General features: G+C 35.3%; 1 protein-coding gene across 1 annotated transcript in view; it reads right to left on the reverse strand.

The window, feature by feature from the left end:
- Nucleotides 1-222: 222 nt before the first annotated feature.
- The window catches only part of LOC131592831 (monocarboxylate transporter 2-like), a 79,514-nt gene continuing 51,882 nt past the window's right edge, over nucleotides 223-27,854 (reverse strand). The window contains exons 3-5 of the mRNA XM_058864635.1: nucleotides 12,205-12,348; nucleotides 9,826-10,638; nucleotides 223-7,424 (exon numbers count right to left, since the gene is read on the reverse strand). Coding sequence (XP_058720618.1) covers nucleotides 7,153-7,424; nucleotides 9,826-10,638; nucleotides 12,205-12,348 — 1,229 coding nt within the window. The 3' untranslated portion in view covers nucleotides 223-7,152. The remainder of the gene's footprint in view (nucleotides 7,425-9,825; nucleotides 10,639-12,204; nucleotides 12,349-27,854) is intronic.

Below are 27,854 nucleotides of genomic sequence, written 5' to 3' on the forward strand. Positions count from 1 at the left end.
GGACAAACTTGACATATTACACAGTAGTACAAGCCTGGAATAGAAGTTAAGTAACAAAAATGCATTTAAATACAATTTAATGCAATGCATAAGCATTTTACAGGGTTAATATACATTATGAACAATGAATTTTGTCAGGTCAAAAAAAAAAGGATTTGGCATCTATAAAGAGAATGTTATAATTCGCTCATATCTCTTTGGAACATAAATAGCACCTCTAGCTAATAAATGATTGTCAAAAAAAAAAAAAATCAAGCCAATATATATTCAAGTAAAAACCATACAGTATTGCAAAATACAGAAAGGAAGAAACAACTTTATTAGTCAACAACAATGGTTACTGCATGTTTAATTATTGCATAGCAATACCAGGTTCTGTTGATCAACTGCAGATATGATGAACTTTCCAAGTAGGCTGTAAGTGGAAAATGCAGCTGTATCACTCTTCAAGGAAAGGAATTTATGTCAGTGATTTATGTACCACTCCGAAAAATCTCCCAGTATTTCAAGGTAAACTTTAAGGTAAAACTTTTTAAAGAGAGCCAAATGTGGATTTTCCATGGGCTTGCCTACTTGCAGACAAATTAAAACCCCCAAAACCTGTAAAAGGTATGACACATCATCAGTGTTTTTAGTGAATAGTGTTCTGGACAATTTCAGATAATAATCTAACAGGAATATTGTGTACAGGCGCTTGAATAGCCTCACTTTCCATACTTGTTCCAAGAACATCATGTCCACCAATACTTTGTGTGAGCAGGCCATACATATCACATTATATGAAAACTCAGTATGTTGGCTGCAGTCTGTTCAGAGATCATTTAGTTAATATTTCCACAGCAATGACACCCCACCAACAAGTTTGCCAACAATGTAGGATTTGCCATTTACCTCAATGAACATTCTCAGTGATCTTAGGCTGCTTTGAACTGAGTCATGGTTGGAAACCAGTGTTATGTAATACTGCATCTTTTTGAATGAAGTTCTACTATAAATAAATCTAGCAGATACTGAAAAATAACATATGCTTTTACAGAAAAGCTTCAGATTTTCCGTCATTTGTGGAAGTTTTTTATTTGCTTACAATTATGTTTCATTTATCAGGCACAATATGCAATTTACTCTAAAACATTATATATATTTTATATATACATAAATATATATAATATATATAAATTAGAGTTTTATATATAGGGGAATACATATATACACAAATACCACACCTGCATATATATTCCCTTATATATGTCCATATATACATTCACAGAAGACATAAACCATTTTCTCTGGAAATAAGAAAAATGGAAAAATGAAGGTTATAAACTGCTCAAAGATTGCTTGGAAGGAAATAGATAATTTCCTTTGGGGTTAACAGACTTATTTGGATATTTATTTAAATAGATCCTCTGTATTTTATAATCTACATTCAGAGTGTATGGTGGGATTTTTTAAAATTTATTTACATAGACTATTAAAATAACACATATTGTGCGTTAATTTAGGGACTGATTCATTAGGAATATTATGCAGGCATAGCAAATTTGCCAGTTGTAATAAATCCTGCATTTGCTGTGTTATATCTGACAGTCCTGAGATTTGGAATGGAGAACATAAGGCTGAAATCTCCACTGAAGCCACATCACCTCCAATGTCTGATAAAGCTCTTTGACTGGTATTTTTATGTTGGCTTTAGTGGACTTTGTACTAGGTCCTAGAAGGCAAGAATGGTTTGAAGAATATCTTTGAAAGAACAATCATCTCTGGTTTTATAAAGAACATATGAAGAATAATCATCATTCCTTGGCCCCAGTCAAATATTTTGTGACTACTTCCTTCAACTGTCCCACAAAAGGAAAAGCTTTTATATGCTTTAATGCTTTTTTTTAAGCCTTAAATTTCTAAATCAGAAACACCTTTTTTTTTTTTTTTTCATGGATGCAAAATGTTCTGTAATTATTTTTAAAACTGTTTGGATATAGTAACTTTGTTAATTTTCCTAATTCAGAAATTGTAAGAAAACAAAAAAGAAAAGCGGGCCAGCATCTCACAGAAAGATCCATAGACTTTGGATATCTAAATGACACATTTAGTTTTTATACCAGATTAGTGATGCAAAAACTTCACAGGTATGTGTTGAGAATAAAGATACGCCAACTGATACAAATATGTGGTCATAGATATGCACTGTCTTGAAAACAGAAGTGTAAGCAGCTTTAAATATTTGGGAGATGTTCTAATAGTCTGTACAGGTTTTACCATAATGCATTTTGTTAACTCTATTGTTCCAGGGTTGTGCAAGTCTCCGAACTTCAACTGAGAGGTAGATGATAAGAAAAATTTGAACTGCCAAACTACAACATGCAAATTATGTTGAAATCAAACAGCAATGCTTATGCAAATTATGATCAAAAATGTGATAGTACATGCAAACACTTTCATTATATATATCTATATTTGCACAAATATCAGAAGTGCACTCACCCTGAAAAAAATCCAGCCTTGTTAAAACTGGTAAGCCATCTCTGAAAATAATTATTTTAAAATTCCTTTAATATTCCTCTCTGTGAGTAGAAAAATAGTCATCTATAGAGAAACTAACAAAAATTGCCAGATTCAATTTTGTTAAAGGCAAAATTGCCAGTATCATTTATAGCATGTTCATCTATAAAAGTGGTGACTGGCTTTGTTTAGTGAAATCCTGATAGCAGTTCAAAATCTGGCTGCATGTGGTATCTGTAACTTATGTGTTCCAGTAATATCTCTCTACTAATATTCACAACCAGATGCGAAAGAAGCAAGTGAAAAGTGTTGCATTTGACAACATGCCAAATGTGTCATTTCAGGAAAAACAACAAGAAAGAATTAAAGATAAATCACTACATACCCAGTCCAAATTTTTTGTCTTACATGAAAATCAAGTATGGGATGGTGGAGGCGGGGAATGTTTAAAAGAAATGAGAATTTTCTGTGAGGAACAATTATGTACACATTGCCAAATGTTTTTTAAGCATAGTGGATGTTGATATGCAACATGACCATTAAAATTCATGTGAATTTTGAATCAATGTCAGTGAAATTGCTGCCATCAGTATCACTTCAGCAGTAAGTAAAACTGAACTTCCTCTCAATAAGGACAGCATCACTTAAAAAAATCTGTTTGAAGATGAAGTAAGATTTTCCCTAGCTCTGTCAAAACAGCTCACAAAACTCTTGAAATAAAAGCATTCTAGTCTTTCATATAAAAAGATGCTTTTCTGAACTTCATAGAAATAAAGAACTAACATCAATTGTAACCACAGTTCAATGGGGAGAGAAGGGTGCGGTGAAATTTCGATACGTTCCTGAAATAGTACTGAGAATTATTAGTGAAGAGTATTTTTCTGGAGTTGGAAAGGGCAATACAGGAGAATTCTCCAGCTAATAGAATATATGACATAAAAAAACCAAAAGAGAGAGAAGTATCTGGATGTGTACTTTAAAACTACTTGAAATTTAATCCTGATATTAAATTGGGGGAAATATTATTGATGCTATCCACCTTCCTGCTAGTTTTAAAATTTTGGCATTATTTTTTTCTAGAAGAGAAAAAGGGAAATCAGATTTAGAAATAATTAGCAGAGAAATTGAAAGAATGAAGTACACATGAGTATAAATTAGAATAAAACGAATTAAGGATTTGCTTGCACTGACTGAGACTACTGATTCCTAGAGCACATAAGAGATGCATGTGCTAGGAAGCTTGAGTACATTTCTTCATCACTGATCAGGGGCATGTCTTAGTCCTGACCCTTCAGTTGTTTAAACTGAGGGTGAGGTAATTAAGAGAACACAGAGCAATTTAGAGAGATTATGTATATACCCAGGTCTAATCTTGAAAGGAGAAACGTAATGATGAAATGACTTACAGTACAAATTACAGGTCAGTGCAAGTAGGAGTGATATTCAGGAGTTCGAAGGGAAGTTATACTCATTTTGCTACTTTGATACTCAGAATACAGTTGATTCAAGGCGATTTATTATTATCATTATTTTTAGAAATGAGAGCTACCTATACTAGGAAATTACCCCTTTAGGACCTGTTATTTGGAAGACACAGGTTTTTAATTTGAGGCAGTTTTTGCATAGATATGGTTCCAATTTTCTTCGCTCATCTCTGGGTTTTAACTTCTTTAATATTCAGTAGTATCAAGAGTATGTTGATAGGTTTTATTTTGTTGCTATTATTAAGAGAAAGAGTAATGAAAGAGGTGTAAGGAAATGTTGAACTTGACTCTTCCTACTTTATATTGCTCTAGCTGCCTGACATGTCATTTTGCCTTATGGGATTAAAAACTGCACATTGGTGAGTGGTGGTAAAGCAGCCCTTGCACTCCTATTATCTTTTAACATAATTGACCAGAGATGAAAGAGTACCATCTCTGTAGAGTGTTTATAGAAATTTTTATTTCCTCTGAGACAGTAACGTAATTTTTGCTAGTGGTGGTCAGGTGTGTCTATGGCTTGAGGAACTTCTTTTTTCCCTTATTTCCTATGCCATGTTGTTTTGTATTCTGAGATCCTGCACTGAACAGGCAAGTTGCCTGCATATTTCCTGAGAGACTTTTTTTTTTTAATCATCATCTTTCTGAATCCTTTATTTACTCAACAGCATCTTTTAGTCAGCTTTCAGTCAAAAGTTGACAGTTCTTGTCTTCTACCCTGTATTCCTAATCATGCTGCTTTTTTGCAAAGAGATAATAAGCACCTACAATTTTACCTCAGACATTTTGGTTCAGCTCCTCTATTAATCTCTTTTCAAATAATCTCTGCCTTTCTATCGGTGGCTGTCAAGAGCAGTGATATTCCTGATGACTACTCTTCAGCTTAAATTTCAGTTCATCTTACACAATCCAGTATATATAACTGATAATCCTCACTGTATGAAAGCTTAGTGTCTATGAAGCTCATCACTCTCTGGCTACGGGCACACAAGGCCGTCACAGACCCTGGTATTCACTCAGTACGTTTGTACAGCCAAAAAGAGAGCAAAGCTTTTTTTAGTGCTGGTAAGGCTAAGGTTCAGAGGAAGGTGCAATGCATTTATTTCCTCTCTGAACCTGGGGGTTGGCAGAAGAACTGTAATTTTACTGGGACTGAATCATTCCTCTTTACACAGTACATGGCTCAAATCTGAATGTGCAACTCATATTTTCTCTCAAAACTCTGAAATGTATATATTTTGTTTCTGATGCTCCTAAAAATTTATAGGATTTGTTGGAGAAGTTTGGTTTTCCTGAATATAGCTAGGTAAAAAGTAGGTATTAAATTCTGTACCATGCTGAGAGTAGATTAATGATATTTCTCCCCAAAAGAGTGATGAGAAAATTAAAAAATTCAGCAGTACTGTGGAACTTTACAAACTGATAAACCAGCAAAACAGAAGCAAGCACTATCAACATTTTTAGAAAAAAAATTAAAAGAATATTGAACATAATAATATTAAGAAATAACTTTCTTAAAAGCCCTCTTATAGCTACAGATTTTACCATTGATTTTTAGATTTTGTTATTGGCACTTCAAAGGGTGTTTATCACAGTTAGCTTTCTGTCCAATATATTTCCATTTTTTGAGATTTAGAAGAGGACTAAAATGAGTAATTTTCTTTTCCTGGAATTGAGTGTAGGTGTATCCTGCATAAACAGTGCATACATGTTTTATGAATCAGACCCTTAATTTTCACAATTTTTGAGGCATTTATAAGCATCCCTCCAAAATGAATAGCACCTTTCTTTACCTAGAAATAGAACAGAAATAATTTCACATATTACCTTCAGAAGCTTGCACTTTTAACTTTCAAACAAAATACTACAATATTTCTATAAAGTAAAAGTGTAGATTTATGCTTTCTTTTGTCTAAAGGAAGAGGAACAATTGTGTGCATTTTAATTTATATGACAGTCTGCAGGAAATTGTAGACACAAGACTAAACATCCTGCATAAAACTGATGTGTCAATACAAAGCTTCCAGACTGGCATTGTCAAGGTGCCTTGCAGCATTTTGCTCAAAGCAGCACTGCAAAAATAAAAAGAAGTAGCTTTTCACTAAATTCCTGGGAAAGGGAAGGGGAACTGGTATGAAGCTACCTGTCTGCAAAGATCTGAAGTTAGATCTCAAATCTCCTCTCAGGACACCATCAAACAACTAACGACTTGTCAATAAAGCCAAGCATCTACTTTGAAGTCATTGTCATGAAACTCATTAAGGCCAAAAAAGCCAAGGGTTAGTATCCTTTTAACATCAGCAGATTATGAATCTAGTCCCTTTAGGAAAATGGCTTCACATTCTGATCCAGGTCCTTCAGCTACACAGAAATACAAAGTCAAACAAACTGATTGCCACTCTTGTTAGAAATGTAAATCTTGGGTTTAAACCTTTTATGTACAGGCAGAGTTTAGCGTAGTTTGAATTAGCAAAGTGTGAATGTACTTTGAATTCAAATATATATGTTGAAGTACTATGTAATCAGCTATCACTGGAAGAAACTACTCTGGAGTATATTATAAATCAACTTTTTATTGTGTTTTAGAGATGTGTTCACCAATTATTTGTCTCCTAAACTTAACCTTTATATCCATAATTGCTTATGCAGACATATTTTTCATCTAAGAGATGAAAGAGAAGAATGTTTCAGTGTGCTTCAGTCAGGTATTGTGGATCTTTTGAAACAAACCTTTGACTTTATATTCTCTTTAACATTAGTGGTAAGTAGAGTTTGGGCAGATTATTTCAGTAGATTTTAACCACATCATAAAGATGAATGCAAGTATCTTCCCAAATAAGAGTAGGAGATACTTTTTCATTACATATACTTCTGAAACAAAACTGTTTGTCATTGGAAGGCTTTATAGCCTGGTTTATCTGACTCTTGATTGTCCAGAGTCAAAATTTAATGGATTTGTTTGCATTGAGTCACTACCTCTGTAATAGTAATTTTGTATCGCTGAAACAAATAAACTGTAGATAGTAATTTAGCTTAGAGTCTTGCCATAGGGCAAAAATCTATTCCCATCCAATACTGTGACTGATCATTATTACCACAAAACCTGGCCTGTGTCTTGAAGACATATTCCTAATGGAAGTCATAAATGTTGCCTTCGGAGCTATATTTCAGATTAAATATTGGTTTCTCTTTCTGACGGATCTTCAAGAGCTTTATCAGCTCTGCTGGAAGCATCTTCATTCTCATTGTTTGTTAAGGGTTCTGCTTCCTTTGGGTCAGCATTCTTCTGTGCTTTCTGCTTCTCATCTTCTAACTTCTTTTCTTTTGCCAAAAGCCTGTAGTTGATGGCATTGCCAATGAACAACCAGATACTGGCCACAGTCACAATCACTCCGCAGACAAAATACATGTACTGGTATTCACCAGTGACATCTACTAGCCAACCTGAAATACAAAGATAAGAGGAGAGAAAAAGAGTATTTAGGCTAGATACCAAATACAATCTACATCTTTCCCATGGAGAAATATCTATATATTTTTTGGTTTTGAAGTTGGAGCAGAAAAGCATTTTCAACATGTTAAAGTTGTCTAACATAGACAGTGGAACTCATAAAAAACCCCTGAATTAGTCAAGATAGCAACTGCCATTGAAGACACTGACAATACTAAAATATTGAAGAGCAAAGTAAGTATAGCTTAATGAACAATGGCAGAAAGTTTTTCAGTTCTTTTATTTTCATTCTTTAATTGCCTTATTATTTTATTCACCTCCTAATTGTGTTTCCTATTGTTTGGAGTGACAGTCTGACACTCACTGAGACTGCATAAACACAATAGAATGAAGAGGTATGTGCCTTTTTAGGCTGCTGTCTCCGTGCATCAGCTGCCTGCTTTTCACATTTACTTTCCTGTGACTGGTGAAAGTGAGAGAAAGGCTTTTCCCTTCAGCCATCATGCTCAACTGCTGAGTTTTAAACTCTGAGTCCTGTACCTAAAACTTACATTCAGATCTTTGAGATTAAATTTCTTTATGACAAGAAGAGTAAAATATAACAGTTCTTCCCATTTATGAGACATTCCTTCTAAATTTTCCCATCTCCCAAATTAACATTTGTACGTATCCAAGTATTTAGCTCTGAACTTTCCTACACTATAATTGAAAATCACAGGGTAACCTGCATGCTTCAATTTAGTATGTCTTTAGACGCTTTTAGTGGGTTGAAAACAAAATGCCAGTCTATTCACCTGATACACATTTACAAACCATGAAATTATTCCAGACTTCTCGATTTTTTTCACAAACCTAGTATTAGGACAAACTCACATAGCACTGCAACTGTATAATTCACCTATTAGTGTAAACAGTGCAATTTGCTGATTTTTACCAATGAGCAGTCTCATAAAAATCTATTTAAAAACAAAATTCTGAATTAGCAATGCTTCAGCATACTATTTTGAAACATATGAACTAGTCAAAACTGAAGCTTAGCTTTTCCATGTGTTCATCCCCTTTGTTCCCTCTTTAACAAGTTAAATCAATTATTCATAGTGTTATAGTACAAAAAAATGTTTTCCAAAACTCCTGAAAAGTTAATATACTGAAAAATAAATAACTGTGGAAGCTACTGCTCCATAAATACTAGATTTAGTATCTTTTGAGTTAATGCTGATTTCATAACCTGACTGAAAAGTCTGGACTCCAGAGGCTACAGACTCAGACCTCCCACTAGGTGGCATAGAAAGAGTCTGTGTGAGGATATATTTTGCTCTACCTTTGCCAAAGTGGATTTGTATTTTAAATTATGAGAAAAATATGGAATGCCTTTAGAAGCATTAAAAATTTACTTGTCCAAATATTATTTTACTGAAGTGAGTGGAATTTTTTTGGCATGTTCAGAATTGCACACAACAATGCAATTTTCATAGAAATACTGACAGTAATCTGAAGTACTTCGGTATATATAAATGCTTTTAGGCACACATAATCTTGCAGACTTCTGAGGCAGTGCTAATGTGGGTACAGTATATGTTCAGAAGGCTAGCAATCTCACTATCTTTATATTTTCATACTGCTGGGCTTATACTGCAACACACACACCAAGATACACACCAATGCTTCTCAATAAAATGAGAGCATCTATTTTTTTAATCTCTTATATCATCAGAAATCTCAATAATACGAAGCTTACTATCAGCATTACTGAATACTGACAAAAAAAGCTAGTAAACAGAAAATACTTTTTGAAAATATCTTCTGAAAATACTCCTCATTTTTGCTGCTAGAAGCCCAAGTGTTATAAACATAGTCTAAGCAATACATCTAGGCTCCCTTTAAGATCCCTTTACACTTGAAAAGAGAAGCTGGCGACACTGACATCTTTCAGTCAGGTGGCCCTCTGAATTGCCTTGCCCACATCTATTTGCTATAGCAACAGGCTAAAGAACTGGCTGTGAGCAGAGCTGGAATGTGAAATCAGTCCAGGGCGCAATGCTCCATAGCATGCTGATGGAATCCCACCATGTGTGCACCCTACCTAAAATGCTGAGCAGGCCTGTGTTCCTTCTGACACTCTCCTAATAGTTTTTCCTCTCTGGAAATGCCAATTCTCTCTGTTTAGGTAAATTAAAGTTGTTTAAGCAAGCGTAAATGAGCACTCCTCAAGCTGCTCCTAGGCTGGAGAAAAGTAACTGATGCAGTTATTTTTTACTATCAGGCTGTTACAGTACATTTCTAGTCACAGTGAAAACATTAAATAACATTGAGAACAATGTTTATAATAATTCAATGTTATATACGAGATTATGCAGTAATGTCTGAGAAAAATGGAAACAAACAGATTCTTACCTCCTAGAGGAGGGCCTATGAGCACAGGGCAACATTCCACAATGGTGACAAGTCCCACCGCACTGGAAAATCTGGCAGCTCCAACAAGGTCCATCAATGTCTCAAAAAGAACACTGCTAACCATTCCAAATGCAAACCCAAAAAATACAGCATATATCACCAAGCCAGTGTAATTTTTTGCCAGAGGGCACAAGATATGACAGACACCATTGTACAAGACAGCAAAACTAAAAAAATACTGAATCTTTGGCCGGATAAACCTGGAGTTTGCTACAAGTCCCATGGAAGGCCTAGCAAACATGTCTACAAAGGCTAAGATAGAGAGCAAAAAAGCAGCAGAATATTCATCAATTCCCTTGTGCTTGGCATAAGGAGCCAAGAATACTATTGGAGCAAAGAAACCAATAAACATAATGACATTTCCGGACAAATATATCAGAAAACCTCTGTGTTTGAAGAGGGACAGATCTAGATACTTATTCATAGTTTGCCAACAAGACTTCTTGTTGTTTTTGTGCAAGGCAGAATCTCCTGTGCCTTTTTCAACATCTTTTTTCACAGGAGGGACTTTTTTCGGTCCAACAGGTCTCATAAGTGACCCAGCCACACAGCAGTTCAAAAGAAGTCCTCCCAGAATAAGAAAGCTTCCTTTCCAGCCAAAAGCATTAAAGAGGAATTGATTGAGAGGTGCCAATGTGCTCAGAAACACTGGACTTCCAGCCATTGCCAGTCCATTAGCGATGGGACGCTTCTTATAGAAATACTTGCCAATCATGGTCAAGGCAGGCTGTAAGTTGAATGCTAAACCCAGACCTAAACAACACATAAAAGACAATATTATTGCAGGTCATGCAGTGAAAAACACATCCCACATCTTTCAAATTATTTTTAAAATGACCAGTGTCCAATCTAGGGATTCTCAGTATACAAACCAACTAGCAGCAGGGAACGAAATAGAGCCTCATTGCTGTCTATGAGTGTTCATACAAGACTGTGTCATGGTGGCATTTGGTCATTTTTCCCTGTAGTGCTGCACTGAAAGTCAAAACTCCTTTTTGTGTTTCAGCAATGACAGAGACAGGGGAATCACATACAGAAGAATGATGGTATCAGTGCCTTGGCTCACCATTTTTATATTTGCTAAACTATAATACAATTCTCTCTTGGCTCATTTAACAGAAGTTATTAAATGTCACCTCAGCTACAATAAATGTAGGGTTTATTTAAATGCATAAATCTCCTAATTTCTTATTTCCAACCCTAATTAAGATTCAACTTGTCTGCAAAACTGGAGCATAAAATGGCAAATTGTTTTCCAGCACATTCAGCTCTCCTTCCCCAGGTCACTACTAAGGAGCTGTAAAGGACACACAGGGGAGCAGACCACCTACCCACATCAGCTGAGTGTATAAACTGAACCCAAAGCTGAACCTCTAGGTTTTCTCTCTGTATTAAGACATCTAAGCCATAAACCCTAATATGCATCTGCTTGATGGTACAGGAGAGAAGCTTTCTTCCTTGAGAGGCCCATTCCTGAACTCTGACTTTACTCTTTCAGTAGGCACCAAGTTTAGGATGTCAAAAATAAGAGTTTTAAGGATTAATCAATAAAGGAATAAGAAAAGGACTCCTTTAAGTCTCACCCTAAAGGAGGATGAGCCTGATTATACAGATATTATCTTATTAATTTATTACCTGCCAATATTTCACATCTCCTCCCTTATTCTGAGAATGGAGTTTAAAAAAACCCCACAACTTTAAATAAGGAGATTCTTTTATTTACTGGCATTACAATAACATTAAGTCATTACTTTAGGCAATATTAAGGCCGTTGATAGATGATTATGAATAATTTTATTTGGCGATCAACCCCGGGGGGATTTTAAACAGAAAACTATTGAACTGAGAGTTGTTATATTTTCTGTGAGAGTATATGAATGCACAAACCAGCTACAGAAAGCTGATACAAGATTTTGCAATGCTACTAGAATTTGGCTAGCCTCTGCCATCCTGTTTTCAGTGCAACATGATTGAAAGCCACAACAACGAATGTGAAATTGTACACAAATGACTGTAATAAGTGCTGTCATGAGCCAATCCATTTTTATACCATAATTATAGTGCAATGTGGAAAAGTACATACATACAGCATTTATTGAATAAATTCATCCGTTGTTTTGGAATCGTCCTAAGAAAGAATTTAACATCATACCAGTTAATTTAAAGGATTAGAGAGTTCAGGTAGCTGAAATTAACTGATCTTACTAATTCTTAGATTGCATCTCAGAATTCCTGATCAGTGAGGCTCATTTGTAGAACTATATTGGAAATAGTTTGATATAACATAACATAATATAACCTTTTAAACAGGACTCTTACCTCCAACCACACCAATACATATATACAGTTCAAGGACGCTATTGCAGAAAGAGGATGCAATCATTCCAAAAGAACACAGGATACCCCCTGCAATCATCACAGGCCGGCTACCATACTTATTCACCAAAATGCTGCTTATAGGACCTGTTGGTAGAAAGAAAATGCAATTTCAGGTAACAGGTAACTCTATCTTTGTATTTACAACATGTCGGAATGCTTTCCTCTTCCATCCTGGAAAATGTTAAACTGTTTCTATACCAATCTGTCTTACAAACACTCTGTGAGTTTGCAGACACAAGACTGGATGTGGACATACTGCCTCTATGACAATATAAGTATTGATTAGTTATGGAGATGGATAAAAAGATTAAAGACATCAGACAACCAAGAGGGATTGTTACAGTTCACGAACAATCAATACCAAGATTGGTCAATGGAAGTTTTGAAAGTATAAGGACTGAAGAATTTCAAGTATGACACAGGTATCAAAACTCCACAGAGCAGGAAAAACCTCCAGGCAAGCACACTAAAATTACTTAATACTGCAGCATGTCCTGCACCCCTCCTTACCATCGGTCCTGCACCGATCCTCACACATCGGCTTAAAAATATTGTCAAATCAGAACGTAAATATCTGGCCCCTGAGGCTTGCTTTCCCTTACTTCATCAACAGGGCAGTGTTAATGGGCAGTAAGATGACTGTAGGCTGTCTGGGAAAATCTAAAATGTGATTTAGCATAAAAACCTATAAACTCCTAAAATATTGCTATAAGTCCATTTTTAAGTTTCAACTGCAATTCAGTTTATGGTTTAATTACATCCATACTAACCAAACAGCTAGTGAGCAATTTAGCATGACATACATTATATGTTTTTGAACAACCAGGGCTAGAATAGATGGTGTGCTACTTATCAAGATTAAGAGGTTGTCAAAACTCTTTAGGTAAACCTACATACCATCTGATTGCACTATATTTGGCCCCAACCATTACAAATAGTCGTGCTTTTGCAATAACGAAAGTTATCGAATACAAATATTTTTACAAAAATTAAAGCAGAGAACCCAAAAAATGCAGCATCATAAAAAGCAATGCGTTTCAAACTTAAGATAGAGCAGGCAGCTAGCACAAAGTGGAATGCTTTGATTTGCATCTTAGTTCACTACAATTTATTCACTATACTCGTAACAGTTTTAAGTCTCTGTTTTTATAAATATTTAATGGAATAAATGCCAGAAACTTCATGCAGTGAAAAGCCAAATCCGATGAAATTTAAAAGTGTGCTTTCATAGGCAAAGTCATATTTTAGACTCCACTCTTTGAATTACCTTAAATGTATTAGAGTATTATTATTGGTAGACTGAAATGTTAATTACTATTTGTATACACACAACAGAAGTCATAAGAATATGCCAAATTATCAATTTTTTCCTTACTTCTGTATGGAAATAAGCTTCTGCAATAGAGTTGCCCTGTGCCTGACTGTCTTTTCTAATAGCTCATGAATACATAGATAAACTTGAAATTAACTTGACTGGAAAGCAAAGATTTGAGTGATGTTTGTGTATTCATTAAATAGTTTGAGTCCCAAGGAGTTTCAAGCATAACCATATATTGAAGCCAACAGAGTTAAACATCCACAGCATGGAATGGATACCCAAATAGACAACAGCCCAGCAATTTATTAAAAGACCTTAGAACACTTATGAAGCACTAAAACATTTAACTGACAGCTTATATGATGACATAACTAACATTTCTTTATTTCCATTCAAGGGGAACCACTCAGCAGAACTATGACAAGCAAGGCTTTCCTCTTTGAGACCATAAGAAGAAAGCAGTGAAACAAAGAAGAACATGATTTTTTATTTTTTTTTTATAGAGCTATGTTTGGAATATCAGTGGTTGGGCTCATGTCTGAGTTAGAAAGCAAACCCTTTTGCAATATGTAAACAATAGAAATAATTTCTCTGAGTAAAAAAAATGACCCTTTTAAGCAGGAATCTCCTTTTAACTCAAAGCAAAAGATTTCATCCCAGTATCCTATAAGTCTGAAAATAAATAAATCTAAGGCAAGTAAAAAAATTCTAAGGGTTGCTATTGCTAAACACAGTGACAGTATTCACTTAAGACATATCAAAACAGTTATTTTTAAAATTTGTTAAAAAATAATTTCCCAGTTCTTCCTGTGATGAGATGGAAGTATTTACAAAATTGAATGTGAAAAATTTGTTTAGTATTTGTTAGCAGACAGTTCCTTACCAGGAACTGGAAGACTGAATCTCTGCAGATCTTCACTGTGCAGTTAGGCTGGGACTTTTAGTTACAGCTTTCCTGACCAAAGGACATAATGTTAGCTTCACCTACAAGAACTAATAGCTGACCTCAAATATGGATGTATTCATTTAGGTAGATTATCTGAGCCTGACTCTATACTTTCAAATTACATAAATCTGGAATGTATGATGAAATTAAAAATCCTTTAAACATACTCTCTTTGAGATGCATTCTTTAAGTTAATGATGTGCACTTTCCAGCACAGCTCCACTTATTCTGAGGTTTTCTTTAGGTATATTCCAGTATTCTGATTTAAAATTTGCACATGTGAGAAATACCAATTTTTTTACAGGCCATAAAGTTAGTTTAAGCTCCCTAAATTATCTAGGAACTTTTCCAGTGTGGTAAGTAGGTTAAACATTTTATTCAGATATCTGTGCATACACTTGGTTATGAAGTCTTATAAAATAATGCATATACATACCTTAACATAGAGGATTCTACATAAATTCCAGCTGTTTGCCTGCCATCATATGTTTTATAGCTTTGTACAAATTTCATGTCACATCTAACTTCTTCTACAATTATTTAAGCAGTGCTCACTTGCCAGCATAGGTCCTTGTGTATTCTTTCTTTTTAGACAAAGGAAGATTAAGCTGTTTAAATACTATTACACTATGGATGCTAACTATGAGCAAAGGCAGAGAGCACAGTGCTTGTGGAAAAGCAGGCCGCATAACTTTCTCAGTCTCGCCTGAGAAAGTGGCCTGGGAAATCATAAGGAGGAATTAAAACAATCCTCAGAAGACAGCCTTGCAGGTGCTGTTTGTCAGTTTCTTGTTTTCTTGCAAGAGAAGGTTGAGGGGTGGTGAACCCCACTGACCTATGATGGTAATGTGTTAATTTACTAACCAACAAGAGTTTTACTTCTCTGTACTTTCACGTGTCAGTCTATAAAAGAAGATCTGAGATAATAAACCAGAAGAGAAAGAACTCTCCTGTTCAACTCACAAGAGAGTTTGTGTCATTCTTATCGCCGTTCCCAATAAAGCGACATCACACTGCCAAAACCTTCCTATACATTAATGTATGTTAATGCACCAAAGGACTACTCGATCTCTGAATCTACTTTCCTGATGCCTGAAGTAACTGCATAGCAGATGTTAAGTCAGGAGACCCACAAGAATATTTATTCTGGTCTCTCCCTTAACACCCACAAACCATCAGCCACGAAAGATTATATATTCCCTAAACCAAATTTAAGACCATTATGGTAATATGCTAACACTCTCACAGCTGTATTTTTGTTTTATATCTTTCTGTTTCAGGCAAAGAACCAGGCTGTGAGAAGGTATAATACAGCAACTGTAACCAGTGCCACTGAAAAACAGTTTCAGGAACCGCTGTGCTTTATAAAACAAGAAAAAAATAGCTGCTTTTTACATTGTTTGTCATTATGTCAAAGGAAAAGTGGCAAAAGTAATTTAAGCTGTGTGAGCAGAGATGGGATCATGCATTTTGGAGCTGTTTATGATGTTTCATACAGTCTATAATACTGTGACACCTATGTTCTGTTTCAAAGGCTCAAAAGAGCATTTACATGCATTTGTGCACAGAGAAATTGTGGATGTTGAGAGTATGCTTAGATTAGATGTCATTAAGAAAATCTTCATTGTGAGGCTGGTGAGGTGCTGGAAGGGCTTGCCCAGAGAAGTTGTGGCTGCCCCATCCCTGTGAGTGTTCTAGGCCAGGTTGGATGCGGCTCTAAACAATCTGGTCTGCTGGCAGGTGTCCTGTCCATGGCAAGGGGGCTGGAACTAAATCATAGCATCAGCCATAAAATGGCCTGACTTGGAAGGGACTTTATCTCAAACCCTTTAAGGTCATTTGCAAAAAGTTCCTCTCCATCCTTCTTGCAGGCTCCCTTCAGGTAGACCAGAATTAGGTTACCCATCAGCCCTCTTTTCCAGGATGAACAATCCCAATTCGCTCAATCTTTCCTCACAAGAGAGATGCTCCATCACTCTAATCATTGCATCTAATCATCTTGGTGGCCTCATCTGGACTTGATCCAACAAGGTCCTTCCTGTGGAAGGTCTCACAGAGGGATGCAGCACTGCAGTTTGCAGAATATAGAGGCAGAGCAGAGCAGAGAGGCAGAATCCCCTCCCTGGCCCCGCTGCCCACTCTGCTTTGGATGCAGCCCAGGACACGTTTGGCTCTCTGTGCTGGGAGTGCCCATGGCTGGGTCATGTCCAGCTTCTCCTCCAGCAGCTCCCCCAGGTCCTTCTCAGCAGGGCTGCTCTGATCTGTTCATCCCCAGCCTGTGCTGGTACCAGGGTTTGCCCCATCCAGGTGAAGCACGGTGCACTTGGCCTTGTTAAACCTCATGAGATTCCCACAGGCCCAGTTCTCAAGCCTGTCCAGGTCCCTCTGGAAGGCATCCCATCCTTCAGGTGTGGCAACTGCACCACTCAGCTCGGTGTCAACTGCAAACTTGCTGAGGGTACACTTGATCCCTTCATCTCTGTCATTAATGAAAATATTAAATATTATAATTAATTATAATAATAAATATGGTCCCAGTGCAGACCCCCGAAGGATGGCATGTGTCACAGATGTCCATCAGGACTCTGAGCCATTAACCATTACCCTCTGGATGTGTCCAACCAATTCCTTATCCAGCTAAGAGTCCACTTATCAAGTCAATCTCTTTATAATTTAGAGACAAAGATGTGAGGGATCAGGCCAAAGGATTTACAGAAGTCCAGAGAGATGATATCTGTAAACCTTCTCCTGTCCACTGATAAAGTCACCCCATCACAGAAGGCCAATAGGTTGGTCAGGCAGGACTTGCCTTTTGTGCAGCCATGCTGGCTGTCCTGAATCACCTCCCTGTTCTCCACATGTCTTAGCAAAGCTTCTAGGAAGAGCTGCTCCATTAGTCCTAGCTTGATTTCTTACTGCTGTAGCACAGTGATATAATTAGAGATCATGCTGTAATTTGTTTTGCATACTGCCAGTGCATTTATGGTTTTTTATTTTTCTACCTCCATTAATTTTATTATGGAACTAGAGATAAATTTTCCTGATAAAAAGGTACTTTTTTTTAGCATGTATTGACAATGTCATTACAGTTCTCATCGTGTCATCGACCCAAAGCAACATGAAATAACTCAGTCTGAACCATATGACATTTATTTAAATGAAGGGGATTGCTGAATGAAGTTGAAAATAAATATAATAATATTTCAAATTGCACTATTGCTACATTGTGGATTGCATCCTGTCAAGTGGTTTAAGCACATTTTCAGCCATCTGTCTGCAGAGTCAATGCAGCTGTTTTTCCAGTGAAGGTTTATATTTTCCTTCTGTTTCCTACAAGGCTGGAAAAGCCAAAGAAGCTCCAAGAATTAATATTAGTATAAACTATTTGCTAAGAGCAGTTCAACTTCTTCTCTCTTTTTTTTTGTTTAATAAAATATGAAGTCCACTAACAAAAACTCATTCAATCACAAAGGCTTTAAGCAAGTACTTAGTACTGCTAATGGAATCCTATCCCTGGTATTCAGAGGAAAAGCAACTCAAAATGCTTAAAACCTGTTCATTAACTTGGAAAATATTTTCAAAAGATGCTGTTTCTCAAGCAGGACTAAGTCAAAATACTATGCATTCTGTGACAGTCTTATCTCTCATTCAAAAACATTTGGCTATATTCTTTTAGTACTCTTGGACTTTACACAGAAAAAAGAATTAGAAATATTAAAAAGTCATGCAACTATTTTAGTATTATTTTTCATATTTGTATTCTTCATTGTGTTTCTGGGAATGGTAACCTGCATTTCTGACACATCCTATGTGTTTGTATAACACCAATGAAGTAAATTAGTTCAAGAATCATTGGGAAGTTTTGTCTGTAATTCCTCAGTGCATTTGGCAGCATATTTTTTTTCCCATTTCATATAACATTTACAACTGGCTGCACTGATTCCATAAATCTAGATAACACAGTAACCTTGACAGAAAGCGACGAGAAAAAATACTCTTGCAGTAAATACCACCAAGCAGAAAGGTGTAACATCAAGTTAGGATTGCTAGACTATGAGTTAGGAGAGCTCAGCAGCTAGAAGCTCAACCTGCCAGGGAGGATGCAGTCAGTTGCTCAACCATCCATCACACTTTGCTCTCCACTTCCCCTGCTCTTAACTACATTTTCTCATTGTCATTACTCTGAATGCTCACTTTCTCACTTGTGTCCTGAAGGAGCCTTGTATTCTACCAAGCTTTTATCTCTTGATCTCTAATGAACATTAATGACCTTCATCTATTCCTTAGAAGGTTTATGAGGAATGCAGTAATTGTGTGTGTGGTAACACACAGGAGCCTGACTGATGGACGAGTGCTCAGCTCTAGCTGCTTCCTCACAGTTTCTCCTCCCAAAAAAGTTACACCTGCAAGTTTTGAAGTGAAATGCTCAAGTCACAAACAGGTATGCCTGACTGCAAAGATAAGCTGACTTTTGCTGGTACTTGCTCTAGATGTATTGCTTTTATGGAGGAATCACAGATCCTTGATCTGCTTCGGTATTTTGTGTTTTTCTAGCGATACATCAGAGACATGAATCAAGGGCTTTACATATTTTGATTAAAGCTCTTGTTTGGCTTGCAGGCTTTTTTTCTTGTTTGTTAGGGCACAAATGTGTATGGAGTTATGGACCATGTAATTTAGAAAATGTCTTCAAGTTAGCAAATTGTTCTATATCTATGAATTTTAAAAAGTTGGAAAAATGCCCAGTTTTTAATCAAGGAGTAGCCATGCTGATTTTTATTTACATGGATACGTATCAATGCTTTATATTAATTATGTTTTACACGCTCTGCTGCAGAATTTTTTTCATGAAAGGCTAAAACACTTGATCACAATTCAGAAGACTTTAAGATAAATTATGACTTTTTTTTGAAGTGAGCAATATGAAACTTTGTCATTTCTAATAGAAAATGAGTGTAGTTCTATGAGCTACTGAACACTCAGCAGATTTCAGAAACATATATGATCACTGACTAAAAAAGCTCTGGCTCAAAATTAACTGTCCAAATTTCACATTGACATCTTTATTATGAAAAGAAATAAAGTGCAGAAAAATATTTCAGCATTTTTAAAAAAATTCCTTATATTTGGTTTCCTGTTACACTCAGTATCACTGAGTGAAGCCCATGCAGAGATATTTTCAAAAACTACTCTTTCAACTTAGAAAAAGGTAGGAAACAATAGAGAAGAAAGAAGGGAACAAGATGGAACACAAGCTCCTATAAGAGTGCTGTATTTTTAAACACAGATCCTGTAACACCAAGCACGTATTTTTCCAGAAATGGTCTGCATGACTCTGTAAAGGGGAGTAATATAATTGCAGCATATGTGCATTTCAAATAACCTTCTCAGAAAAATGGTCATGTCTTCACAGAAAACCAAAGTAACCAGCTTGTAACTTGAGCATGTAGTGTATTGACATGAACACTAGAAAATTCAGTGGCAAATAATGAGGTATTGGGAAAAATTAATGAAAGTTTTCTGCAGAAGAAAGACAAGGAATTTAAAGCTATGTATTAAACAATTAAACAATTAAGTTCTCAGAATGTCATAAGCTTGCAAGAATCTAAATTTCAAACAACTTTTCTGACTCAAAAAATGTGTTGGGGATTTAACTTAAATAATATTACTGGTAAATGCACAATGAACCTGTCCCATTAAAAGCTACTTGTCCTTCAAATGAAAAACCAAACAAGGACTTATTCACTATCCCTCCCTGGAAATACAGTAAAGATAATAATACTAATATATAAATATTAATAAATGTAATTATCTACAGCATTATAAACTACACAAGGTAATAATAAATTAAATTTCCATTTCTTTCAGGGATTAATTTGGAATTTCATGAGGCATAACTCTAAGGTATTTCGTAAGGCATAACTCAAATGTTCTCATGAAAATGTGTAGTTTTTTTTTTTTTTTTTTTTGAGATACCATCTTTGGAGTATTATCCTTCTGTCTCTGTAGATGACTGAAATGAAAGGCTAAGTTCAATTTGGTAATATCTGTTTTTGAGCACATGAACTGAAAGTATCCCTGATATTAATTCATTAATATTCTGAATATTTAAAAGAAATCCTAATAAGTCTACTTTGAGGGAACAAAGGGAAATTGGTACTAACCACAGACTAGATGTTTATTTAGAGATAACCAGTCTATCTAATAGTAGATAGATAAAGAAACTATCTAATTGTTTTTCTGTCTCAAAAATAATCTTATTTAAAAACTGCTATGCCCAGACATGGAGACTACATACTAACACAAACACAAAATAAAAAACCCCAATGCTTTCCCTCATCTGATTGATGGATTCAACTATAAAACCAGGTTGGTTTTTTCCAGGAGTAATAGAAGGCACTTATTCCATTTATAAGTGTTTTTCAACTGAAACCTTCTGAACTCACGCTTTCACTTTCAAAGAACTCAAAAATTTCTAATTGAAGATTTAGAGTTCAGTACTTTGCACCTTTCCAAAGCACGTTACAATTTTTAGCTATCAGACTTGTCTTTACAGCTTGCTGACTGTGAACCAGATTGCCAAACAAGTTCTGTATATTCTGCTGTTACAAAGGTGGAGGCGATTTTCTGCAGATCATAAAAATGAAAAAAAAAAAAAAAAAAAAAAAAAAAAAAAAGACAGAGGCTACACTATACCACTGTAAAAATTATAGTAACTTGAAAATAAGAGATATGTAGCTAATCTAAGACATAGCTGTTGGGAACTAAAACAGTGTTAAAAAAAAACCAACAAAAGCAAACAAACAAACAAAAAAAAAAACAACAAAACCTCCAACCAACCAATTAAAAAAACTAAAAAACCAAAAAACTAAAACCAATCTGAGGAGTTCATGCAAATATTTTAATTCCTCACAGATATTTTTTCCTAAACTAAGTTATTAGATAGTTACAATGGTTTTTCCTTTTTTTCTTTCTTCCTTCCTCTTTGAGGAATGTCTGCCTTTTCTAAAAATCTGGGTGTATGCACATGTGAACACAATATTTGTAAATTTTCACTACTTACCACCTTCTATTGATTATTTCCTATTATCATTCATTATTTTTATACCTCTACTTCAAAATCCCTGTCTACTTTTCCTAGAATACTACTTTGTAAATTCTGCTTAGCAGAATTTTGGAGAGCAAAAAGTCATAACAAATACAATAGCCCAGGCTATTGAGTAGTTCTTAAGAACGCAGAGTATATTGTCTCCTAATCAAACCAGTACATTTTTCAGATAATGCGTTCACACTGAAAAATTCAGCCAACTTTGTTTAAGATTAATGTTGTCATTTAGATTTCTCTGTCTTCCACAAATTGCCCATCATACTAAAGTTCATACAATATCCCATTTCCATTCTGCACCTCATCCTACAGTTTATTTGTTTTCTTCCAGAATATTGTAACTAACTCAATTTGGAAATGATTCCTTATACACTGTTACAGTCAATAATATGTAATTTCAGAGAAAGCATAAGATTCTTCTTCTCAGTTGCTCTTTTATCATATTCCTTTCTGCTCTCAGTTTTGCACTGTATAATTAAACTTCAAATTGAAAATACTGAATCTATTATTACCCATGATGTTTCTGTGGACCACTTTCAGTAAATTATGGATCATGAGTAGATCATTAAATCTCATCTACGTACTTAAAATAAATGTGATGAGAAGTATAAAATCTGTATGTATGTATTTATAACTTGGAAGTGTCCAGAGAAGTCATCATATTTAGGTCATTGTCAATAACATTTTAAGTTTATTTCCAAATGCACTTAACACATTAGTATCACCAGGCTTAAACTCTATTTTATAGAAAAAAATAAAAAACTTTTAGATTTCCATCTACTTTAGAAAAAGTTTTACTTAATGCACTTTCAAATTTTTTAATTGTTCTCTGTGTAGAGTCACATGCCATTTATTTTGCGGACTCAATCGAAATTAGCATAAATTATGACCAAGTCAGGAGTGAAAAAGTAATGAAAAATTAGTAGAAAAAGCCTGGGATTTGGACAGTGAACAAGAAATATGAGGGAATTGGACAGAGGCCATTATGGTATTTGCATTTTGGCTGGACTAGAGAGGAAGCAACATTCATAACATTCTCTACACAGTCCTTTCCCTTGTAGTAGCAGAGGATGCACCTCCATAGACAAGATTTTCTAAAGGCGTGAGGGTGGGAAAGTCTAGATCAGGTCTGCTTACGTGAACAAGGAGTATTTGAGCTCTGCTCCAAAAAGCAACATGAAGGGGCTTGGTGACCTAGTCCCAGCTTGTTGCACTTGAAGGTAGTATTTGTGTGGCTTTTGAACAAGGAGGGGTTTTTTACCTGCTGTGAAGAAATAAAACAACCTGCCACTGGCAGAAACCTTATTCTCCATCTAGTAATGTGAAGCAGCTTCCTTCTAATGACTGTGATTCATCATCAATTCAAAATAAATTAGTGCCCATTAAAATACAGGCTTTTCATGATTTGTATTACAGATACTGCCTAAGCATCATACATTTCTGAAGTCACCTTTCAACTAAAGAATTATGTTGACATTCTTCAGCAAGAACATATTAAAATAATCCAATGAAATATACCTACTTCTGCAAAGATTTACCATGTGTGCCTGTGATAATTACTGAGGTTTACTGGGGAAAGTAATATTTTCTTCCTACAGGAGAAACTATGTTTCTTTGGTAAGTTTCAATACATCTTACTGGAAAGCAATTGGTCAGAACTTTGACTGATCTAGGCAATGTTTGTATCTGAACACCTTGTCAGGTAATTTTTTTATAACATCAGGTGAAATAATCTGGAAGAAATTCCATAATACAAATTTGTTCTTGTCTTAACCCCATTTGCCACTTCAGCTCTGGTTCTCTGAGCATAGGGTCAAGTGCTTTGCACTCAGCTTACTGTTTACATTTGAGTAAGTAAATATAAAGAGCTTCCAAATCACAATGGCAAATGTAATAACCTTGCACACTCTTTCCACAGGTATAAACTATGGTGCTGTGTAAAAGACAAGAGAATCTCTCCCACATATATTATGTGGCATGCTAGTTGATTTTTAAGGAACAATACAGAAAATTAAAACAATGAACTAAATTTATGCTTTAATACCGATTTTATTCCCAAGCTGAAATAAAATTTGTAAGCCTCAGTATTTTCAGCTAAATGAAAAGTCTTCAAAAAACTCACTCTGAAATATACCTAATGTGTTCTGCCATATAAATAAACAAATTAAAAATATACCTGGGTGGCATTACCATGAACTAATTCTTCCTCTTAGTTCAAAATAATTACAAACATTTTTTTCAAGGTTATTAGGTATCATATTGCATTTCATTACCAGTCTTAGGAAACTTGCAAATGTATAGTTTCTTATTTTAATACAAGCCAAATGTGTTGTTTATTACTGTATATGCAGTCACCTAACGGACACTGAATCTCTCTCTGAGATGAACTGCCACATCATTTCTGTGAAATTCTGTGAAATCTCATTCTGCGACGTGCAGTCATCCGAGTGATTGTTCATGTAAGGGGGCATGGGCACCTTAGAATTATCTCCAATGTTGACTACATTCTCTTCCCATGTGAGAATCATACAATTTCAGGTCACTACCTGGAAGTGTTTTGTTACAGAATCTGTTGCTGCAATGAATATCCTTACAGTCACAGTGCCTGATTCTTGACTTCTCAGAGAACTTTGCAGCACTGGAGCTCTATGGAATCCAATAAATTAAAATTGAAGTTAGGAGATTCATACTTAAGGTCAAATTGTACTGTACCCTTAGGTTTTTGTTTTCCATTTATGAAATAGAGATAAGCTTGCTAACAAATAAGCCAGAAGGTATATCCAATAATTACTTCAATAGGGTGAATACCACCAGCTTGGTGGTGCCAGCTGATACTGATAAGAGAAGTGTTTGGGGATCTTGTTACAAAGAGGCTGAACTGTATTTAACTTTAAATCATTCACAGAACATAAGAAAATATAACAGATCCACAGATTCCTGTCAGCTTATAATCAGCTACAGAAGAATGTAAACTTGGCCAATTATTAGACAAGCCTGTTGTGGTTTTTTCTTATCTGGGTATGGAAGAAAGGGAATTATGAGTATGAGGAAAGTCACTGCAAGGTAAGAGAAAATTTACAAGCTCAAAGGCACTGTTAAAATTACCTGGTGTTTTTAGTAGCATTAAAACTAATGCAACTGAGTCAATGTCACTGGAACTTGGGAGAATTATAACCCATTAAACATAAAAGAAGATTAAAGAAGAAAATCAAATCTTAAACACAACAAGCTCAAAATCCCTAACAGTGAGTGTGTATCTCTAATACGAACATTCTTAGATTTCAAGGTCTCTAGGTAGCAAAATATAATGTATCAGTGTAGTGCAACAATAATGTACGGTGGCATCAACTCAGATATGTACAAAATTTGAACTTTACCTCTAGATTATTTTAGCAATTGAAAGCCGAAAAAGTCATTATATTTGATGTGTTTTGGACATTCAGAAGGAATGAATTAGAAATTCCCGTCTTTATTGACTGACAACAGAACAGGTCAGATGTAGGTGCCTATGCTAAGGAAGACTAAACATGTGAATCCTGCTCATATTATCTCCAGCTGTAAGGATACCATTACTTTCTTCAAAGTTTTCTAAATGTTAAAGCTCTTAATGGCAAGTGTTTCAAAGCATTACACATAGGAAACCAAGCGAGACACACATGCCCATCATCAGTGAGAAGCTGTAAAAAATGTGTTTGAACTATATGAGGAAATCAACATCTTATTTCACAACAGAGGTCCTGTTTTAATCACATTCCTTCATTTAGATGTCACGTCATAGTAGATATTCCCCCAAACAAAAATCGGGTAAAGCTGCAATGCAAATAGTTAACTGTTTAATGACAATGAAAAAATATTTGCCAAAACTTGTGGAAAAGAAAGACAAGATTTTCTTTGGCTTGTATGCACCAACAAAACATGTAATACCTACTAAAGCTGCATTTGTTTGTAATCTTTGACATACAGAATCCCAAGAGAATATCACTATTAGATGAAAAGGTTCTGACTCCTGAAAAACTCTTCATATGGCTTACACATTAAAACACATGTGCCATGTGGTCTTTGCAAATATCTTCAAAACCAGTAAATCATTTTAAAGAGTGCCCAATATAATCATAAAATACATTCCAAACCATCACATTTTTTATTTTTGTTTTTCCTATGGCATCACCACAAACCTGTCACTGAGTCCCTGGCACACACATCTCTCTAAATGACTGCAGAACTACATATCTTTATGAATCACAGTACGTCTCAGCTGTTGCCATTTGATACTGGCTTAGAATATCTTCTAAACATATCAGTACAACTCTGTTTCCCTTGAATATACCCTCCAAAATAAACAAGGGAATAGTTCTTAGACATTCCAAAACAATGGACCAGTAAAATTCTATAATAAGTTCTTTGTAAAGTGCTGGGTTTATTATTTCATTTGAAGTGCTGGGTGACTACAATGGTATACACAGACTTTTCCTTCCCCACAGTTCTTCTCTGGTATCTGCATAAATGTCTTATGATTCCCAGTTGCGCTAGACCATTGTTTCATTACCTTTGAATTACCCAACACACATCACGAACACAACCATTGTATGGTCCAGTGAAAAACTATATGGGAACTAATCCAACATTTGCAGTACTCACAAAATAAGCATTCTTTCCTCAAAGTTTTACAAGCTCTATGAACATATCAAAGGCCTCAGTTTGTCCCTTGATACCTTTCTTAAACAAACCCAAACTTTTAGCCCCTTAGAAAACGATGCATGCTATTTATTATTGTTAGACTTTGACCTATTAATTGAAACTAAGTGGAAATCAAAAAAGCATCATTTTTGCAGATAAAAAAGCTGTCAATATTGATTTACTTATTGAAATCCCTGTGTATAAAACCAAGTTAAGATCAAGACAGTCTTACAAAGGGAAAGAGTTATTAATTAATATTCATTATGTAATCTATATTGCCTACTTGTATGCAAATGAGACCTGTTTTAGTAAAAGGCTCATGTTAATTAAATTTAAGTTGCCACAAATATTTCTATAGAAACATGGAATTATTAAGTCTGGAAAAGACCTCTAAGATCACCAAGTTCAATCACTAACCTAGCATTGCCATGTTTGCCTCTAAAGCACGCCCCAGGTGATTCTCTGTATCAAACCATGACCAATACCCTATGGCTCATAGGTAGAGGCTCATAGAAACACAATGGGAGCTCTGTATCAATTTCTGACAATTACTCAAAATTAACACAAGAATGCAATAAAAGACAAAAATTTCCTTATTTCACTCAGTGGGAGCTTTGAGACTGTCTTCCTGAATATATTCAGATCCCAGTAAAACCTTTTATTCATGAAAACTTGACAAAATTTGATCCTGTATGTAGGGTGACAAACCTGTTTGAAAAGAAAATGTATAAAACCATCTACAACAGATATGCTTTTTTTTTCACCTTTCTTCCCTTGACCATTGTAGAGTGTTTTCTAAACATCTAGGAAGACCTTTCTGTTTAAAACATCTCTGTTTGAAACAACATATTGCTACTGTAGAACACTACCCTACAACATCAAGTTTTACTAAAACTCAAAGCCTTCCAAGAAATATAAGACCTGGCTGTATTACCCTTCAAAGACTTTAGCATTCAGGTCTTGTTTTTTAAGAACTGAACTAATGTATATTTATAATATTTTGTTACTCTTATCTCCATTTGCTAGTAAGAGTCAAAATGCTCTGTTCTTGTGAAACCTCATTATGACTCCTTTTCCTTTATCTGTGAGTCTCAAATTAACTTGACATAGATGTTTTACATACATCTTAGACTAAATGTGAAGTATTCCCTCATGCCCATGAGGCACTCAGAAAGTTAGCAAGTTCTGCTTTCAAGGGCACTCTAAATGAGGTTATTAAAATTCAACACTTTGCATATTCTGATGGGGAAAAACACTTGCCCCTGACAACAAAGGAGATAGGTCAATTCAAGAAAGCTTCTCAATCTCCATATGGATGGCCACTGAATTCCTTGTGCCAGTATTTGTAAAACCAAAATTAGAAAATGTTATCAGGGAGGAAGAAAAGTGTAGGAACCTAGGTCCTACCCAAAAGTAAAAATCCATAACCATCTGTTGTTTGTGTTACATGGATTTCACAACTGTCATCTCCACTGTGCACGCCATTTCATCTTCACAGCAATATCACCAAAACACCCACTGAGATAAAATCACAAATATTTTGA

This window comes from Poecile atricapillus, chromosome Z (genome assembly GCF_030490865.1).
Source record: "Poecile atricapillus isolate bPoeAtr1 chromosome Z, bPoeAtr1.hap1, whole genome shotgun sequence".
Classification (NCBI taxonomy): Eukaryota; Metazoa; Chordata; class Aves; order Passeriformes; family Paridae; genus Poecile; species Poecile atricapillus.